Source organism: Vipera ursinii, assembly GCF_947247035.1.
Source record: "Vipera ursinii genome assembly, chromosome: 9".
NCBI classification, from domain to species: domain Eukaryota; kingdom Metazoa; phylum Chordata; class Lepidosauria; order Squamata; family Viperidae; genus Vipera; species Vipera ursinii.
In genome coordinates, this window is record NC_139523.1 from 20,495,873 (window position 1) to 20,517,607 (window position 21,735).

At 43.4% G+C, this 21,735-nt stretch overlaps 1 protein-coding gene across 1 annotated transcript; it reads left to right on the forward strand.

Annotated features, from left to right (window-relative positions):
* Nucleotides 1-2,422: 2,422 nt before the first annotated feature.
* Nucleotides 2,423-11,631, forward strand: LOC310644267 (phospholipase A2 inhibitor and Ly6/PLAUR domain-containing protein-like). The gene is made up of 6 exons (XM_083369100.1): nucleotides 2,423-2,466; nucleotides 5,030-5,149; nucleotides 5,546-5,641; nucleotides 8,133-8,303; nucleotides 9,251-9,391; nucleotides 11,065-11,631. Exons 2-6 carry the CDS (start codon nucleotides 5,110-5,112, stop codon nucleotides 11,280-11,282), a joined length of 666 nt encoding a protein of 221 aa, XP_083225226.1. The 5' UTR covers nucleotides 2,423-2,466; nucleotides 5,030-5,109; the 3' UTR covers nucleotides 11,283-11,631.
* Nucleotides 11,632-21,735: the final 10,104 nt, after the last annotated feature.

Genomic DNA, 21,735 nt, shown 5'->3' on the forward strand with positions numbered 1-21,735 from the left:
ACTGCTGAGGTTACCTAGCTTGGTAATAAAACGTCTGCAAGAAATCAACCAAGCTCAAAGAATAGCAAAGACCCAACAGATCTCTCGCAGTTGGGAAGCACCGGTTTGTGCAGCTCTGATTCCAGAAATAAGATAATTACAAAGCAAATCATATAGAAAGTCTCCAAACTCAGAATACCTAGCATGGCCAAGAGAAAGGAACATCGCTCCGCAGTGAATTCCTATGGAGCTGCTATCAAACTCTCCAACATGGCCCAATGCAACCATTTAATACACATACAGACAGTCCTCAGCTTATAACCATTCATCCAGCCAGATTCACTTAACAACCATGTTGTTAGCTAAACAACTGTAGTGACTCGCTTAACAACTGTGGCAGGAAAAGTCATAAAATGGGGCAAAGCTCACTTAACAACTGTCTCACTTAACAACAGAAACGTTGGGTCCAATTGTGGTCATAAGTCAAGCACTAATTGTAGTGGAAAGATGGAGACGATGCTTAATCTTGGGTTTCTACCACCACTTAAAAAAAAAAATATCCCTCTAGGGGCAAAAAAAAATCCCATCCTCTTCACCCAATATTGAATAGGCTACAGACAAGATAGGAGGAACCTGCAAAGCATGTGAAGAGTTTCTTACCGATAGCAGTTCTGAGAAGTTCTATTGTTGCCCGTATCAAAAATAGCAATCCCAGCCTGGGTCCAAACGCTGAAATAATCCAGCTGAGAAACAACGTTTAACTTTTCCTTGTAACCATCATCACATATGGCACTATCCTCTAGAAACGCAATCGTTACTCTTGTCACAAGGCACCACCATGTCCTGGTTTGTGGCTTCCTGGATTTGCATCCTCAGAGCGAGACAGGGCTGAGGATCTTTTCCTTCTCAATCGATCCTACGTAGCTTTGTCTCTCGTGAAGTGTGGACCTCAGCTCCCAAAATCCTCAGCAGTGGGCCAAGGCTGGCTTCCGAATTTGGGGAGTGGTTAAAATTAAGGACCAGCAATCTGCCTCTTCTCGTTTCCCACTCGGGTGAGGACCAGGGTCCTCTGTGGATAAGCCACCCAATACACAATACTACTCTTCAGAGAGGACGTTTAGTGGAGGATTTTGTGAGCTTTAGTGTGACATTTCATTTCAGGCCTGGGCTAGTTAAATCGTGGGAAAAAAATCATGAGACATTAGACATTAGAGAGCAAAAGGATTTTTTACTTCCTTATGCCTGCAGCCGTAACAAAAGGAGCCCTAACTACTCCTAGAAAATAAAATAAGGAAATAGTGAGCAAGCTTTGATACTTAAAGAGGGGAGGAGGAGGAGGAGAAGTTAAGGAAGATGTCAGGGTTTTTTTTCGCCATGTCTCTTTCTGTCTGGTGATGCATTTTGCCCATGAACTCATTTATGTGTCTAAGAGACTTACTGAAAAAGCTCTCCTGCTATACATGCAGAGGTGAAAAAAATATCTTCAGGGCATTGGTCACAAGATGGGCGATCTGACCAAAGCTTGCTTCCCAGCTTCCCCTTTCCTGGAAAGCCAGCATGCCATCAAAGCGACTGATCAGAATAATGGAGTTGGAAGGGACTTTGGAGGTCCTCTAGTCCAACCCCCCCCTGCTCAAGCAGGAAACCCTATACCATTTCAGACAAATGGTGGCCCAATCTCTTCTTAAAAACTTCCAGTGTTTGAGCAACCTCAACTTCTGGAGGCAGGTTGTTCCACTGGTTAATTGTTCTAACTGTCAGGAAGTTTCTCCTTAGTTCAAGGCTGCTTCTCTCCTTGGTTAGCCTCCATCTGTTGCTTCTTCTCCACCTTTCAGGCGCTTTGGGGAATAGCTTGACTCCCTCTTCTTTGGGGCAGCCCCTGAGATATTGGAATGCTGCTATAATGTTACCCCCTAGTCTTAGTTTTCATTAAACTAGACATACCCAATTCCTGCCATCATTATTCATATGTTTTAGTGTCTCTAGTCTCCAGGTTAAAAAGTATCTTCAGAGCATTTGCCACAAGATGGGGGATCTAGCCAAAGCTTGCCTCCACCCTTTCCCTTTCCTGGAAAGACAGAAGTCTACCAATGCACTGATGAATTGCCTACTGACATCTTGATCCATCTACCTCAGGGGTCTTCAAACTCGGCCATTTTATGATTCATGGACTTCAACTCCCAGAATTCCTCAGCCTTCCCAATTCCCTTACCCAATACTTAAAAAGCTAATGCATTCACCAATGCCTGTGCCTTTTGGGTCATCTATATCTAGCTTTTAAGAAATAATCTCCCAGTCCAGCACGCTAAACAGACGTACATCTCAAAATGAATCACTCGTTTGCCCCACTATGTTACCTTGTTTATTTTAATCTTATATCCGCTCCGCCCATCCAAATATAAAGAGGCACCAGAACCACAGTGCCCTTGTTTTGCCTCTAAGCATCGTATCAAAAGTCATCAAGGAGCCAGAGAGAAAGGCAAATAGGTAAGAGTGGGTTTTATATATTTATGGTGTGAAATCTTTTCCATTTGTACCTGTGATTTTTTTTTGAGCAGTGCTATGCTTATGAAGGTAAATTATTTGATTTGGCTGTTCTCTGTTGTGTAGACACAGTTTGGTGATTTTCTTGGGAGGTGAGAGAAACACAGTTTGTGGGGTTTTTTTGCTACCTTGGCCTGAGTATTCCTGGCTCTTGGGACCATTATGGATAATGCCAGGAAATAGGAAAGGTTAGCAACCTGATAATGCCCTGGCAGGGACGGATGGAAATTTTGAAGTCCAAGGTATCTAGAGAGCTTGATTTTCTGCTACAGGCTTCCCATCCTAACCCATAGGTTTCTTTGAGGAAGGATTGCAAACGTTGTGGACTCACCCAAGTTTTATTTGTCCCCTGCAATGAAATAAGCATTTGCAGGTTTACTTACTCCTTCGTGTATTTATTTTGGTGTTTTTTTTGTGCCACATCTCAAAAGGTTTCTCCATTTTGTGAGATTTCTGCATTTTTGGAATGGAAGGAAGCTACCGGGTCGTTACATGAAGTTGTATAATACTTGCAGCTGTTGCTTTCATATCTTTCTTTAATTTGCATAGGGGGAAAAAGGCACACCTGCATAGAGAAAAAAGAGACATCTCTAATATCCTGGAAGTCATCACTCTTTTTCAACCTGTAGGCATAGCTACTACCTTAGCGCTCATTCTAATTGCTTCCTGCTAGCTGTGATGTATTGTCTGCCATTTGCATGTTGTGGACATTTAAAGCACGGAGTGTTTGTTCTAGTTAAAGATATCTTGAAACAAAATGTCTTACTGAGCCTGTGAATTGTTTAAAAGATCATCAGCTGCTGCTTTATGTAAAAACAAAACAAAACCAGCACTGGGCCTGATATATACACGTCTGTGCAAAACAGTCCAGACTTTAAAGAGAAGAATTAAAACTAAACGTGACGCTATTTGAATAATTCATAATGGCACAAAATAGTTTTTTTTATAACAAAATGCAAGGTTGTTATCTCTGCCTCTACTCTAAACGGGAGTTGAAGGAAGATGCAAAAAGTTAAACCTAATCTGTTTTGCCTCTTATTGGGGTCTTTAAAAATTTGTTTGAAACTATTAATAGCAAGGTTTTAAAAATTGCAACACCAATAGAAAAAAATATTGATAAAGGGCAGTTATACGGTGAAGGCGGGCGGGTGGGTAAAAAAAAAACCAACAGAAAAGATGTATACAATACTATTGATGGCGATATAACATTTCTTGAGGCTTTAGGCTCATCATAAAATACAGCAGTCTTCCAATTCTTGAAGGACTGCCACAGGGAAGAGGGCGTAGAATCTTTTTCTCTCTAGCACGCAAAAATCAAACAAGAAGTCACAGGTTGAAGCTATGTAGAGGGATATTCAAAGGTGGAATCTCCTGACTCTTATGAAGCAGTTAGATAACCTGTCTCCTGGAGTTTGGGTAGATCCATCATTGGGAGTTTTCAAGCAAAGGTTGGATAGCCAATGGTCTGGGAACATGTTTCTCAGCCTAGGCAACTTTTAAGATGTGCGGACTTCAACTCCCAGAATTCCGCAGTCAGCAAAGGGACCCTCTGTAGGTTTGAAATTCAATTTTTCTCAACAACCTCATAATTCTCCAACTTTTGCCTAGTTCCTCTGCCAAAGAGTCAACCCCAGATACAACAATTCTGGCTTCCTGAAGCAAGTTTCAGAGTCCCCCCATTTCCAATCAGGTCTACAAATTGGGAGGTTTTTTTGGCGGTCTCCAATTCACATAACCACCTATTCTGATCCTCTTCCCTTTTCAGAAATCAGCCAGGGTCAGCCATGACAAGCATGTGTGTTTAATTGAATTTACATTTCTACAGTATTTGCATTTAAGTTCAACCACATTTAGCTTTTTCCCTGTGGCCCTCAGGCAAAACTGAAGTGCCCAATGACAGAGATGAATTTAGGGTGGGGAAGGCTGGGTCATGAAGAATTGGGAAATCCCATATATTTCTAAGCCACCATGAATAGAAGCTATTTTCTATTTCCTCCACTCTAATGCTACACCTTTGAACCAACGTCTCTGCCAAATACGCTCAAAGAGCCTTGGTGGAGCAGTGGGCTAATGCCTCCTTAAGTAACACCAGCTGCCTGCAATTAGTGCAGGTTCGCATCCCACCAGGCTCAAGGTTGACTCAGCCTTCCATCCTTCCGAGGTAGGTAAAATGAGGACCCAGATTGTTGGGGGCAATTAAGCTGACTTTGTAATAATGCCGCTGGGGTGTGTGTGAAAGCCCTAATAAGCAGGCATATACATAGAATGAAGGCTACTGCTAAGTTTGTAAAGCCGCCCTGAGTCTTCGGAGAAGGGCGGGATATAAATGGAATTAAAATAAAAAAATAAATTAAATTATTTTTCTAGTCAGAGAATTTTAGAGAGCGTATCCAAAGAGCCCACAAGTATCCAGCCCATGATGATTTACCAGTTTCACGAGCCAGCCTTCAAGTTCTCTGTTGTTCATTTGCCATATTCATTCTCTCTTGTTCTTTCTTCCTATAAGTTTCTAACCTGAAGAAATTCCTTGTTGGAACATTTATTCCCGGGCAAACCGAAAGTTCTCCGTTCCCAGAAAAAATAAAAATGAAGTATCTTCTTTTTGTCGCTGCTTTGATAGCTACAGGTAAGTCCAGCATGTGCTTGAAACCTAGCCTCTGGGCTGGCTGGGCGGAAGGCAAAGTGGGATTAAATTGTAATCCGCTCTTATTTGGAGATTATTGATTGATTAGTGTTGAAAATATGTGGGGCCCTTGGTGCTCTTTGAGTTTGGGGATTTTCTGAGGGATGTTTCATTACCCTGATGAAGTGCTTGATGGTGTTATCTAGCTGGGTAATAGATGACCAGATGCATAAGCCATGATTAGGGCACCTTTTACGGGGTCAGAGTGGGTGCACCGGTCACCATTCCTTGGAAGAAGACTTAGATCAGAAAGCATAAACAAATAAATAATCGGCACTGCTTTTCAATTGAAAGTTATTGTTATTTTATTCTTTTTTCCCCCACACCCATCCCAAACAGCAAATGCCCTGACGTGCGAATGTCAACAGTGCGAGGGAAAGACTTGTACAATCAAAACGGGGAACTGTTATTCGATTGAGATGGAAATCTCTACTGGTAAATGCTGACCCCTCCTATTTGCTTTTCTAGGACCTTTATCAAGTGAAAGAGAGGGAAGGACGGAGGGGAGGAGGAAGAAAGGAGGGGAGAGGGAAGGGGAAGGGGAAGGAAAGGGAGGGGGAGAGGAAGGAAAGGAGAGGGAAGGGGAAGGGGAAGGGAAAGGAAAGGAAAGAGAGGGGAAAGGGAAGGAAAGGAAGAGGGAGAGGGAGAAGGAGAGGGAGAGGGAGAGGAAGGAAAGGAGAGGGAAGGGGAAGGGGAAGGAAGAGGAAGAGGAAGAGGGAGAGGAAGGAAAGGAGAGGGAAGGGGAAGGAAGAGGGAGAGGGAGAGGAAAAGGGAGAGGAAAGGGGGAAGGGAAAGGAAAGCAAAGGAAGAGAGGGAGAGGGAGAGGGAGAGGAAAGGAAGAGGGAGAGGGAGAGGGAGAGGAAGGAAAGGAGAGGGAAGGGGAAAGGGAAGGAAGAGGGAGAGGAAGAGGGAGAGGGAGAGGAAGGAAAGGAGAGGGAAGGGGAAGGGGAAGGAAGAGGAAAGGAAAGGGAAGGAAAGGGAGAGGAAAGGAAGAGGGAGAGGAAGGAAAGGAGAGGGAGAGGAAATGGGAGAGGAAAAGGAAAGCAAAGGAAGAGAGGGAGAGGGAGAGGAAGGAAAGGAGAGGGAAGGGGAAGGGGAAGGAAGAGGAAGAGGAAGAGGGAGAGGAAAAGGGAGAGGGAAGGAAGAGGGAAGGAAGGAAGGAAAGGGAGAGGGAAGGGGAAGGGGAAGGGAAAGGAAAGCAAAGGAAGAGAGGGAGAGGGAGAGGGAGAGGAAAGGAAGAGGGAGAGGGAGAGGAAGGAAAGGAGAGGGAAGGGGAAGGGGAGGGGAAGGAAGAGGAAAGGGAAAGGGAAAGGGAGAGGAAAGGAAGAGGGAAGGAAGGAAGGAAAGGGAGAGGGAAGGGGAAGGGGAAGGGAAAGGAAAGCAAAGGAAGAGAGGGAGAGGGAGAGGAAAGGAAGAGGGAGAGGGAGAGGAAGGAAAGGAGAGGGAAGGGGAAGGGGGAGGGGGAGGGAGAGGAAAGGGAAAGGGAAAGGGAGAGGAAAGGAAGAGGGAAGGAAGAGGAAAGAGGAAAGGGAGAGGGAAGGGGAAGGGAAAGGAAAGCAAAGGAAGAGAGAGGGGGAGAAGAAAGGAAAGAAAAGGAAAAGAAGAGGGAAGGAAGGAAGGAAGGAAGGAAGGAAGGAAGGAAGGAAGGAAGGAAGGAAGGAAGGAAGGGGAAAGGAAGAGAGAAGGAGGAAACAAGAGGATCAGTGCCCAACACCAGCTCACTTCTGAGAAAAACAGGGGTAAGAGACAAATTTCCCAGCATGCGCATTAGCCTGGCCTCCGGACAATCTCCTGAGAAAGTCTCCTTCAGCATTAGTAAAAGAGCTAGCAGTTATCAGGCTGCCCTGCTTCCCTTCCCAGAATAGCCAGGCTGCCGTTCTCAAACAATCAAAAAAGCCGAAGAAACAAGCAAGAATTCTGCCACACGGAAAGGCCTGTGTTCGGGAGTCTCCTTGAAAAGTCACCATTTCGTTGTTATTTTTTAATATACATTCCCTCCCCCTCCCCCCCCCCGCCCCCCATGAGCCCTATTGCATTCTCTGTTCATTTGAAACTGGAACGCTCTCATCGACTTAATTACCTACACCTCTGCTGTTCAACAACTTTTTAAATGCCCTTGGCAGAGGTCTCAGCTTTTTTTTTCTTCATTCCATTTACTATCCCGCCCTTCTCCGAAGACTCAGGGCGGCTTACAAGCTTAGCAGTAGCCTTCATTCTATGTATATGCCTGCTTATTAGGGCTTTCACACACCCCAAGCGGCATTATTACAAAGTCAGCTTATTGCCCCCAACAATCTGGGTCCTCATTTTACCTACCTCGGAAGGATGGAAGGCTGAGTCAACCTTGAGCCTGGTGGGACTCGAACCTGCACTAATTGCAGGCAGCTGGTGTTACAGTGGGCATTAGCCCACTGCTCCACCAAGGCTTTACAGTGGGGTGCGTGGAAGTGGAGATGGTGTTTAAGCAACATGGCAGGGAAAACATGGCTGAGAAAGCCCTTGAACTTATCTTTCCACCCTGCCAGGAGATTGTAAAAATGTACACCAGGTCTAGTTGTCGGGGAAATCATCCTTATCTCTGCAGATGTAAAAGGTGAAGGCACAGGATCCTTCCCAACCCCACACCTGGAGTCTCCTGAGAAGTGTCTGTGAAGCTTCTCAATCATCCAGGTCATGGTTGTCCCGAAGGTGCTTTTCAAAAGGCAATTGGACTTTCTCGGTTTTATTCCCCCCCCCCTTGAAAACGTTTCTCTTCTCATCCAAGAAGCTTCTTCAAGAAATGTTTTCAAAGAACAAAACAAGCAAGAAAGTCCAGCTGCCCTTTGGAAAAACACCTCTGGGACTATTGAGAAGTGCTTTTAACAAATGCCAATGGCTGTCTTTTCAGCTCCTTTGTAACACAATTTTTCCTTCCCTTTCTCTGCAGAGAAAGACAAGTCACTTAAAACAATCATTAAAGGCTGCCAGGATGAAACAAAGGAACCTAATTTATGCAAACAAGGGTTTGTCCTCATGTCCTCCGAGAAGGATTTTTATCTGGCGAGCAACATTGCATGCTGTAATGACACAGATAACTGCAATAAAGATATCGTTCCAGGTAGGTGGCATCTCTGTGGGTTGTTTTTTTAAAATCTGCTTTTATTTTTAGTTTTAGTTTCCCCGACTCCCACTTCATCCTGCTCCCATTTTAATAGCAAACCCTCTGGATGGAATTCTCGCTACACAGTTGGGTGACTGTATTTATAAGGCGCCAGGTAAACTCCCAAGGTAAGTAAGGCTTGACAAATTAGGCTCAAACATCTAATTTGTCCATTAAAATGTCTAAACCTCAGGTAAGCAGACCTCAATGTCCATTAAATCGAAACCAGGAGTCACTCCTCCAGCTGCTGCTTCAGAACCATGCCGTTCATCCTGCAGAGAATCAAATCAAATTGTCAGGACCTACCCCAAACCACGTCTTAGGAAGACAAAACTCTTGGAGCCAATTCTAGTCCCAAAAGAAATCTTTACTATGACATGCTTGGCTGTGGGAATACAAGACAGGATCTAATATTGTTCCACAAATTGAAACCTTATAAAGAGTTCCCTGTTCAACCCCCCCCTTCCCTAACCCCATTTAGTCAGCCCCCCATCATTTACCTCGTGTCATCCCTTTCGTGGGAAAAGGAACTTTGGATTTTATGGTTATTGCTCTTTTCCTTCAAAAGGAGACACAAGCCAGATGCCTCCTATCCTAGCCCCCCCTTTTGTTCCCCCAGTTCAAAAGGCTTCTCTGAATCTTTGAAATGCCTAAGGCAGGCTGAATCCACATTCGTTCCTTCCTCCTCTGGAGATGGCAGAATCCATGGAATAATGTTTTAAACATACATTTATGAGTATGATATAAATGGATTCTGACACAAATCAAATCAAATATCAATTTTGGTATCTGACAGAACTGGATAAGATTTCCCCTCCCAAAATACCCCTGGGATAATTTTGCTCATGGAAATAGTGCCGAAGGTTCAGCTCAGTGCTAACTCGTTGATATTTTAACCATTCCAGACCTTAACACGACTATTCCCAAAGGTAGTCTGGTTTGCCCTTCATGCTTTGATCCCGACAAGAAAACATGTGATGACAAACAAATGTACTGCAACGAACTCCAGAAGAAATGCTTCAGTCTCACCGGGACAATCGCAAAAGGTAAATCAGAAACATCGCTTCATAGATTCATTTACATTTTCATTCGGACTCTCGTCCCCAAAAGCTGTACTGTATTGGCTTCCTGCAGTCTCACGCAGTAGTCCACGACTTACAGCCATAGCAGAGACCGCCATTTCTGTGGCTAAGCCAGTTGGTTCTTAAATGAGGTGTGCCTGGTGTTACGACTGTTTTTGCCACGGCTGTTAAGCGATTCACTGCAGTTGTTAAGTAAATCAAATGGCCATTAAGTGAACCAGGCTTCCCCCATTGACTTTCCCCCAGGACACTGCAACTGTCATAAATACATGCCAGTAGTCAAGCTTCCAAATCGTGGATCATGTGAATCAGGGAGCTGCTGTGACAACAGTTAAGTCATTTTTCCCCCAGTGCCGTTGTAACATTGAGTAGTCTCTAAGTAGCTGGTGGTAAGCTGAGGGCTACCTCTAGGAGAAATGTTCCCTTAGCCTAAGCACGTCATCAGGTGGGTGAAAAAATATCGGAGGCTGAGTTGAAGTCCTTATTGCTGTTAAGGTAATCTGATGAGCGAGGACCTTATGTAAATCTTAACCATTGTTCTGATAGCTTTCAGGGGAGAGGGGAAGGGAGGGGGGAGGGGAGGGGGGAGGGGCGAGGGGAGGGAGGGAGGGAGGGAGGGAGGGAGGGAGGGAGGGAGGGAAGAAGGAAGGAAGGGGAAATTCTGAGAGTTTTCTGTGATGGGCAGTACACAAAAAATCCTATGCAAAACCCCAACCTCCACTCTCTTCTATATGGCACAGTTCCAGCTCTTGTGGCACGTATCCTCTTGCAAACCTATTACGACTTACCACCACAATTTCTGTTGTCAAGTGAGACATTTGTTAAGGGAGTTGTGCCCCATTTGACGACCTTTCTTGCCATGGTCCTTAAGTTGATAAATTAGTTACATGATTGGGAAGTGAGTCTGGCTTCTTCCCCATGGGCTTTGCTTGTCATAAGGTCGCAAAAGGGGATCACATGACCCCGCGACACTGCCACCGTCATAAATATGAGTCAGTTGCCAAGCGTCTGAATTTTGATCACATGATCACGGGGACGCTGCAAAGGCCGTAAGTGTGAAAAACAGTGAGAAGTCACTTTTTTCAGTGCCGTTGTAACTTTGAACGGTTACTAAATGAACTGTTGTGAGTCAGTAGGACTACCTGTAATCCAGTAGGAAGGCACACAATAACAATAGCAATAGCACTTTGACTTATATACTGCTTCGCAGTGCTTTACAGCCCTCTCTGAGCGGTTTACAAAGTCAGCCTGTTGTCCCCCAACAATCTGGGTCCTCATTTTACCGACCTCCGAAGGATGGAAGGCTGAGTCCAACCTTGAGCTAGTCAGAACTGAACTGTTGGCAGTGGGCAGAATTAGCCTGCAATACTGCATTCTAACCACTGCGCCACTATGACTCAGATGAAATATGTTGGTTTTATTTTCAGTTCATTGATTTAGATATGTGCCAGATCAAACAGATCAGGATCTCAGAAAGTGCCTGCCTGCCAAGGGGGGAAAAAAAAAGCAAATTCGCGGACCTCTAGTGAAAATAGCAGGGGAGGGAAGGGAGGCACAGTTGAGCCACATTCAGCATCGCCCCTGGGGAGAAAAACATACTAATTCTAGTCCACCCCCCATATCTTTTGCTTTCACAGGTTCAGCTAAAGCTCAAGACTTCATTGCCAGGGGATGTGCTGTTGACAACAGCATCTTTGCAACAAATTACACCTTGACCTTAGGAGATACAACTTATAAACTTGTAAATGTCGAACTTAAAGAAGCCAAAAGTGGTGCCAGCCGGATTTCCAGCTACCTCTCTTTTGCTATCCTTCTGCCCAGTGTTATTTTGTTCCTACTGGACAGACCCCTCTAATGATCCCAACTTATTAATGTCCTTTCTGCTCAAATGGGACGGGGGGGGGGGGGAAATATCTCCCATTGAATTCCACCAAAGAAGGCCCAAATCAAAGAGGTTTTGGCTTCAGCAATTGCTGGTGCCCATTTAATGTATCTAATTAATGCATATCCTAAATAAGAATAGAAGAAATGAATGTTGGTGTTACGGATGTCACGTGAGTAAAGGAACCCTGGTGATCTAGACATTGTTGAGTTTAACGGGCCTTTTACATAGTGCTTTGAAAAGGCTTAGTTAAGATTGGACTTGATTAATTGGTTTAAGTAATTACGCTTCCAACAACGGAGGCAAGGCTCCAATCATCATACTGAAGAACAAATATATATATATATATATATATATATATATATATATATATATATATATATATATATATATATATATATATATATTTTGACATTGTTTTCTGATGAGGTATGATTGCCATCTAAGAGGCACCCTTATGTGCGTGACAGTGTAATGGAATGCCTCTTGTAAGACAGTGCCTGCCATCTGCCATTTTCATTGCTATATTTAAAAAAATAAATAAAAACAAATTCAAAATAAATGTTTCTGGCAATTAGTTTTTTCAAACAAATTAGCAGCTGGGCAACTGTGTAAATACTGCTAAATTGATGGGATTTATTTTCATAGGAAAGGATATCGGGTCATTGACACAGATGAGAATGGAGCATACTCATAGAATCATAGGGCTGGCTGGAAGGCATTTTGGAGATCTTTCCCCCTGCCCAAGGCAAGAGTCCTTATTCCTTCCCAGGCAAATGGTTATGCAATCATTTCCTAAAAACCTTCAGCGATTATGTTCTCACAAGTCTGGGAGGCAAGCTGGTTTATTGACTAATTGTTCTCCCTGTCCGGATGTTTCTTCTTATTTCTAGTTGGTTCTCTCCTTGATTAGTTCCAACCCATTACTCCTTGTCTTGCCCTCCGTGAATCAATTGCAACTTATCCATTATTCCCGTCTGTTCCCTGGTCATACATTTTGCTTACAGAAAACTCTAGTTTTACTGATAGCTTCTAAGTGCTGGGATGACACCAGATCCAGGAGGAATCTTAAGCCTCCCAAAGAGTCTGTCTTAGAGTTGGTCCTGGAATAGACCAAGTTTTCCTTTGATTACTTTTTTTTCTTCCTTATTGACCACGAATGCTGGCCTGTGATGGATAGTCAACTCTTCCAATATGAGAGGATGATACAAAGAAACTGACTTCTATGGAGCAAGGTAGAACCAGAAACCCTAACTAGACAATTATGGTTAACTACTTCAGTGGCTAAGGTTAAATAAATTATATTCTGTCTCAGTGAGCTGAGAGCAAGGCTGGCATTCTAGGCTGCAATGTTTTGGCTCTGCAGCCATTGGAATGACATCAACCACTTGCACCACTTCTGAGCGAGTTTGAACCCACAATGTGTTAGCAATCCTTCAGAGAACTCATACTTGACATCTGGCCATCTAGTACGAGGAGAATCTGTCCCATCATATTTTCTTTTCTGCTGTATTCCTCTAAGACTCTGAGCAGTACGTGATTAGAAAAGTAAACAGTCAAAGATAGACTGCACTTATTTTGCCTTTGACTTCAGCATTGCTCAATGTGAGAGAAGCATTACAAATAGTCCTTATTGTCTGTGGAGATTCTCGGTCATCCAGCCCATGGTTGTCCAAAGGTGCTTTGGGATGGAAGGATGGAATGAATGAATGAATGAATGAATGAATGAATGAATGAATGAATGGTGGAGGATGAAAAGATGGAGGATGAAATCCTTTCATCCTCCATCATTCAGTCAGAACTGAAGAAGCTTCTTGAATGAAAAGCAAAATGTCTTCAAGGAAAAACTAAGAAAGTCCGGTCGCCTTTTGAAAAAACACCTTTGGGACAAGCAGTCCTTAACTTACGACAGCAATTGGGACCAGAATTACCAGAATCATGTGACATCACTAAGTGTGATGTCACATGACCACGTCACTTAGCCATGGCTGTTCTAGCAGTTCTGGTTGCCCTTATTAAGTGAGGATCAAGCAGATTGCTAAGTGAGGTCCTCATGGGACTGCGGCTTGCGACTTCCTGCCAGCTTCTCCACCAGCGTTGTGGTTCACTCTCACATCATAATCACAAGCTGGGTGCCAAGTGCCTGGATCACAATCATGTTGACAAAAAATAATGGGGCTTAATGTTCAACCATCTGGAAAACATTACATGGAGAGGCTAAATTAACAAGGTCATTTTCATTACAAAGGTCATTTTCATTACAAAGGAGAGCTGATTAACACAATCAACAAGCACATGGTGGTACACCAAAGCTGCTGGCAACTTTGATATCTCAGCCCATTTTATTCTCAATCATGAATAGTTTTTTTTTTAAATGTACAAAATAGCCAAGGGGTTTTCTGAACAAGTCAGAGGACAAAATTTAAAAGATAACTTTTACAACACATACATCTTTCAAGATCAAACTCATCTTTATTATTAAAGCCCAACTGTATTAACTTTTACAAACAAAACTTACCCTTCATGAATGCCATCCTATTCAAAAATATTAACTTGCAGTAACAAATATTACAAATTAGGTCATTACATCTTGCCATCCCAATCCACACATTCTTACCTAGCAAAACTCCAAAAGAATAAAACAGATCTGAATGGCCTAAAGCTCATTTTAAAAAGTGGAAACTAAAAAATCTTCAAACATAATAAACCAAATCTGACATATTGGTAAAAAATGAGAAACCAAGATAAGAAGAATTTGCTCCTCAGTGGTAGGAGAGACCAGGCCATCTACCTTCAGAAATTACTGTAAATTCTGTCTTGATCTTCGTGTTTTGCAAGCACACAAAGTTGTATGACAATTTAATTGCAGCCCATCCTCTCTCTTATGGTAACAGCTTTTAAGCGAGTGCAATAAACTAATCACTTTTCTTCAGTGTTTGGGAACAGCTCCCAACCCAGTCACATTTTGCCAGGAGTCAATATGTTCATGTGTACACCCACACTGTCAGGACTCACCCCAATTCACGTCTTAGGAAAACAAAAACTCTTGGAGCCAGTTCTAGTCCAAAAGGAATTTTTACTAGGACATGTTTGTTTGTGGAAATACAAGACAGGACCTGGTATTGTTTTACAGATTGAAACTTTATAAAGAGTTCCCGGTTCAACCCCACTTCATTTACTTCGTGTCATCCCTTTCGTTGGGAAAAAGGGAACTTCAGATCTTTATGGTTATTGCCTTCTTCCTTTACAGATTGAAATGGAGACACAGGCCAGATGCCTTCTTCCCTAACCCTCCCCTTTGTTCCCCCAGTTCAAAAGTTTTCCCTTGGTCTTTGAAATAACCTAAGGCAGGCGGAATCCACATCCGCTCCTCCTTCCTCAGGAGATGGCAGAATCCGGGAGGGGGGGATAATGTTTTAAACATACATTTATGAATGTGATATAAATGGATTCTGACACACACCCACACATACATGATCTTGAAAAGCTAAGAAACAACATTGGATCACATATCACCAGAAACCCCTGGAGATAACCTGAACTGTAAAGAATTTCTTGGTTAAAAAGTATTCTGTTTCTATAAAAGATACATCAAAGTGTCCATGAACTGAACAGAACAGTTTTTACTTTTTTCTCTACATTAGCTCTTTCTGGGGAATCACTTTTTATCTGTGTGTGTATTATTGATTTTGTTCGTCATCCAAGGAAGCATGAAATAAAGACTCCACCTTCAAACCAAATTTGCACACCTGGGTGTTATGTTTACTTTATATTGTTCCATCCACTCTAAACAGGACTTCCAACGGAACCAGCCTTTGTAATGTTGCGACATAATGGAGATTTTTGTAGAGTGGCCCATCCTGGATATTTTTCTCTTTTAGTTCTGTCCACTTCTACTCTTAGGCTGTAGGTACAACCGCTGGGCATTAAAATGGACTGCCACCCCTATTAACTAGAGATGGCAACCTGCAGCTTCAAAAAAAAACCCACCAAACACCTTTTTCTAGGTGAGAAAAAAAAAGAGAGTAGTTAAGTTCATGAAGGAGCCCGACAGATGTTGAATGCAATGCGGTGTCGCTATTCTACTCACAAATCTTGCGGGAAAATCTACCACTTGTTAGCTTGATTTTTATTTTTTATTTTTTATTTTAATTCCATTTATATCCCGCCCTTCTCCGAAGACTCAGGGCGGCTTACAAGCTTAGCAGTAGCCTTCATTCTATGTATATGCCTGCTTATTAGGGCTTTCACACACACACCCAAGCGGCATTATTACAAAGTCAGCTTAATTGCCCCCAACAATCTGGGTCCTCATTTTACCTACCTCGGAAGGATGGAAGGCTGAGTCAACCTTGAGCCTGGTGGGACTCGAACCTGCACTAATTGCAGGCAGCTGGTGTTACTGAAGGAGGCATTAGCCCACTGCGCCACCGAGGCTCTGTATAATTGATAAATTGTCTTTCATCCAAGAGCTTTGAAAGATGGACATAGCACACCATTCTCCAATGTTTCTTAACAACAGCAACTCTGTGTCAACCTAGCTGTTTAGCTAAAGCTGAGAAACAGTTTCAAAGCATAAGGGCAGTGTTAGAGAAGGCCCAGTTGCAGGATCCCAACAGATTCCTCCTGCTGAGCTACAGGAGCCAGGCAAAGGCCTTTTCCAGCTCTGGATGGATAGGCAAAAACAGCCAGAATAAATTGCTGCATAGACAGTGTATTTAGATCCTAAACGATAACGGTTCTTGAAATTGAGAACCAGCACGAACAACAACCAACAGCTGGCCTGGCCTGATGGGGGATGTGTTGGGGTTTTTTATTGTGGTTTTTTACATTATTATTTATTGTTTTAGCTCGGGCTTTGTATTTAATTCTCTTTTTACCTTTTGTACTTTGTATTTTATACAGTATGTGCCCTGTTCACCGCCCTGAGTCCTTCGGGAGAAGGGCGGTATACAAATATAATAAACTAAACTAAACTAAACTAAACTACAAACAATCCGGTAACCATGGCAGTTCTTGAGTCAGAATTCACCCAGAAACAAACCAACTGCATTCTGGACCAGTTGAAGCTTCTGAGGAGACTCTGAGGGCATAGTCCCCTATAAAGCACTTTGGAGCAATTATGGTCATCCAAGCAGGAGGTGACCTAGACTTGAGGGACAACATGCAAGGGTTTGTTACAGAGGTTGTGGGTGCGCCATCACTGAAGGTTTTTAAGAAAAGATTGGACAGCCATTTGTCTGCAATGGTGTTGGGTCTCCTGCTTCAGCAGGATGTTGAACAGAGGTCACCAACCTTTGTCGGTTGGCGGACCGGAGGAAAAGGGTGAGGGAAGCAATTTACATGCATGCGTGTGCATGCACACGTACAGGGGTGTGAGCATGGGTGCACCGCCAACGGGGCAGGGCTAGTGCCCATATGATACTAGCCCTGCCCTGTACTTGCGAGGCACAGTGCCTTGTTTCTGCACCCTGTGGTGGGGTGGTGAACTGTTTCAATACCCCAAGGCACAGCGACAGCCTGTTTTCACGCCCTGAGGTACAGCGGCAATGGCCCGTTTTTGTGCCCGGCTGCTGTGCTAGTGCAAGTGTGTGGGGGTGTGCGCGCGAACACGCACACACTGGCCAGCCTGTCCTGCAAACCAGTGGCCAGCAGGCCACAGCCCACTACCGGGCTGTGGCGCACAGGTTGGGGACCCCTGGACTAGAAAACCTCCAAGGTCGCTTCCAAATCTGTTGTTCTGTTCAGTTCAGTTCTTTTACCTCAGAAATACTTTTATCTTTCGCACAGATAAAGCTGTGAAGAAGGTTTTCTTCAACTAGCGGCTTCAAGCAGAAACTGTGAATCCCTCAGAATCTGAACCAAGACTTGAGCAGAGAAATAACAATGGAACGTGTTTGCAGCCAAAAGGGCACACATGTCCAAAGCCACTTCTGGCTTGAAGCAAAGTTACTGCTTGATAAGAAGTATTATTAAAAATAGCAGAAAACATTGGAGGAAGTTTCAAAAATGTTGCATGCCTTGAAAGGGGGAAATTTAAAGACGGTGAATATAATCATTCCTTATGTATCTTGCGGTTTATTTTTGATCGTGTGCCATCAAGTTATTGCCAACTCTTAAAAGCCAGACAAATAGATTTTTTTTTCTCCACGACAAATTGTCTCCAATCTGGTCTTTCAGGTTATCCAAGGGTGCACTCATTTTTAGCTTTAGTTAATTTATTTGTTTAAGTTACATTTAGCCAAATCTATTTTTATAGAAAGCCATTTTGATGTGGTGGTTAAGGCATCAAGTTTCAAAACGGGAGACCAAGAGTTTTGGTCCCACCTTAGACACAAAGCCAGTGGGGTGACCTTAGGCCCATCCATCTAAGCCCATGAAAGAAAACAACAGCAAATCACTTCTAAAAAACCTCGCCAAGAAATGTGGTAAGGTCACCATGATTTTTTTTAGATGTATTTAATTCAATCAGTGTTCATCTGAACACCCCTCTCATTTCTTCTTGTTCTTGATGATATGGTAATGGGGGGGAGGGTCTAATCTTTGTAACCTGCCAGGAGTCACAGTGAATGAGCTGAGCAGTCATACATTTTTTCTTAATAAATAAATATTCACTTTACATGCTGTTTATGCAACTGTTGCTTGAAATTAATTAGCAATAGCAATAGCCCTTAGACTTATATACCGCTTCACTGTGCTTTGCAGCCCTCTCTAAGCAGTTTACAGAGTCAGCTATTGCCCCCAACAATCTGGGTCCTCATTTTACTGAACTCTGAAGAATGGAAGGCTAAGTCCAACCTTGAAACCGATCAGGATCGAACCGCTGGCAGCCGGCAGAGTTAGCCTGCATTCTAACCACAGCACCACCATGGTTACAGATGTGCAGTAAGTGACCGAGAACATAACCTATTCACTTTGATGAACTGCACGCAGAAATTCACTTTACATCTTTATTCCTAGAGATCCCTATAGATCTAAAATTTGAATAGCTCAGTATATGTGGGGTCCCTGGTGCTCTCTGAGCTTAGATGCTTTCTTGCAGATGTTTCATTACCCAACTAGGTAACATCATCACTTTCTGTTGTGGAGACAACATCTTTGTTCATTTCAGTTTGGAGACTCCGGAGACCACCATCTGGTAGAAACACTTCTCCCAGGCTTAAAAAAATGTACTTGTTTGCCATCATGAAATCTCTTTCTCTCTACATTTTTGTTCTCTAGCAGTTACAGGTAAGCCCACTAATATAAGGCAGTAAATCAGACATGTCAAACAAAAGGCCCGGGGGCCAGATCCGGCCCGCAAAGTGGTTTCATGTGGCCCACGAAGCCATCCTGGAAACAGTGAGGGAACGGCCCCCACTGCCTTGGCCCTGACCCAGAGACCCTCCTTCTGCCAGAGACCCTCAGATCTGTCCCACTCCTGCCCAGGCCCCCATAGGCACCCTTGATGCGAACGATGTAGAGCTGGCCACGCCCACCCACATAGGCCATACGCACTCTAGCCACGCCCACCCAGTAGGCCACGCCCACCCTGGCCATACCCACCCGGCCCCCTGAGGGCAACCGCAATGCTGATGCGGCCCTCAATGAAATTGAGTTTGACACCCCTGCAGTAAATGGTTTGGTTTTATGCAGAGTTGGTGAAGGATAATTTTGTATATCAATAAACGTGAACATCGTTCTAGTGTTGGCAGTAAGGATAATCAAATTCTCTACATAGCCAAGGGATTTGCAAGATGAGGGTGGACTATCTGGGCACAATATCCTTAAATGACATGTCAGGAATTTGCACTAAATAAAATTGGCAGAACATGGAGAGGATTGAAGCTTCTTGGGGGATCATAATAATTAGTACTTCTGAATTTCTGTGTCAGGCTAGCTGTGTGAAAGAGCCCTCTTGCAGATCAGGTTTGGGTTAAATGAAATCAAGGTGGAACTTTTTATCAGCTGGTGATTAATAGAAAGAAAAGGGGGAGGAAGAGAAAGTTTCAGAGCATTTGAGAAGCATCCCATAGATGCTTTTTCACGGAGCAACTGGACTGTCTTTTTTCTCTTTGAAGACATTTCGCTTCTCATCCAAGAAGCTTCTTCAGCTGTGACAGGATCGTGGTCAGAGCTGAAGAAGCTTCTTAGATGAGAAGAGAAACATCTTCAAAGAGAAAGAAAAAAAGTCCAGTTGCCCCATGAAAAAGCACCTTTGGGACAACCATGACCTGGATGACTGAGAATCTCCATAGACCTTTAACAAGCATATTAGCCCTTGCCTATGCCTTAATCGTAATCATAATCATAATAGTAAAGTTGGAAGGGACCTAGGAGGTCATCTAGTCCAACCCCCTGCTCAGGCAGGAAACCCTATACCATTTCAGACAAATGGCTGTCCAGTCTCTGGACAGAGAGCCAGTTTAGTGTAGTGGTTAGAGCATCAGCTAATAACTGAGAAACCAGGAGTTCTAATCCTGCCTAATGCACAAAACTCATTGAACAAATGTCTCACTTAGCAACAGATATTTTGGGCTCAGTTGTGGTCGTACGTCGAGGATTACCTGTAATCCCATTTTCTTTGCATGCTGAATAATGCTCAGTTCATTTATCATAATAAGACAAAAAACAACCCTAAAGTCAACCCTAGCTCTAGTCCCTTTTGTCATGTTATGCAAATAAAGCTTCTAATTTTGGAAACACACCTGAGTTCTATTGTTGAGCAAGAACCTGTGTTACCTTGAATTGTTTCTGATAACAACCAAATGAATCATCATTACAGGGGTAGACCAACATACTATAAGGGTGTGGATATAGTCATTAAAAAGACAAATACAGAGTTACATAAAATGGAAAGTCATAATGAGATATAGATGGTATCAGAGATATGCAGTAGAAACCTAAAAGGTGTGTAAGAGGGATAGAAGGTAAAGGTAAAGGTAAAGTTTCCCCCGCACATGCGTGCTAGTTGTTTCCAACTCTAGGGGCCGGTGCTCATCTCCGTTTCAAAGCCGAAGAGCCAGCGCTTGTCCGAGGACATCTCCGTGGTCATGTGGCCGGCATGACTAGACGCCAAAGGCGCACGGAACGCTGTTACCTTCCCACCGTAGTGGTCCCTATTTTTCTACTTGCCTTTTTACGTGCTTTCGAACTGCTAGGTTGGCAGAAGCTGGGACGAGTAACAGGCGCTCACTCTATTACGCGGCACTCGGGATTCGACCCGCCAAACTGCCGACCTTCCGATCGAGAAGCTCAGCGTCCTAACCCACTGAGCCACCGCGTCCCTTTTGGGATAGAAGGTATAAACATGTAAATAGTGATCACATACAAAGGAGGGGTAGAAATACAGAGGAGAATAAAAAGTTGGTGTGTAAAAGGCTACACAGGGAAGTAAGGGCAAACTGATTCCAGCTTGCAGTGTTGCGCTCCAAGCGCAAGGCAGAAATTGTCATCTGATGAATTCTGAGAATATTTGCATAGAACAATGTTGAATGTTGTAGCCTGGCTAGTACATCAAATAAACAGGGAGGCGTAAAATGGTGAGCTCTGGTTATTTATGCAATACGGGTAGTCCTTGACTCATGACCACAATTGGCCCCAACATTTCTGTAGCTAAATGAAACATTTGTGAAGTGAAGAAGCAGTAATTTACTTGTAATTTGGCAGTCATTTAGAATATGGAGGACCGGAACCTGAGAGGATTGAAATGCTATGGTTTGGGCTACGAGCTGAGGGGAATATGGTTCTTTCCCAAACATGCCATTTTCACTAAATCGTAATGAAAATAAATTGTGGCGATGAAAGTATTTGTGTCTGTGTATTTTTCTAAGGAGGGTTTGAATGCTCACGAGAAGGTGGCTTTGATAAACTGGTCATTCCCTCCTCTAATGTCACCCATTCTCAGCTCTAGAGATTTGTTACACAATAAAAGCTCTTTGTATGTTACTAGCCATGTCTTCTCATACAGAAGCTTCTGTCAAGCCCAAGGCAGGGACAAGATCCAATCAAGTCTGATTCTTTATTAGTTTACACCTAATTGACAGAATCTTGCCAAACTAAAGTTGTAAATTTCTTACCTAGGTTGTGAGAAATTCTAGGGTGTGACTACCACAAACCACTTCTCTCCTCCCTATCAACTTGGGACTGCACAGTCTCTTAAGCTGGGCCTCTTTCTGGAAATGTTTTGTGTTGCCAAACGTCTCCCCCACTGCTCTTACAGTTGCACTTACATCACCTTTTTGTGGTATTTGTTAAGATGTCCTCTTGTAATATATATGGGAAAGGGAGACTGGGAGAAGAGACACCATCAAGGGATTGGTTAGTTAAGACACAGCAGAGTCTGCAACTAGATAATGGGAAAGACAAGAAAGTCAGAAGCGACACTCGCTAGTCCCTTGGGCTATAAAAAGGATGGGGAGAATTGTACTTTCAGACCTGCAAGATT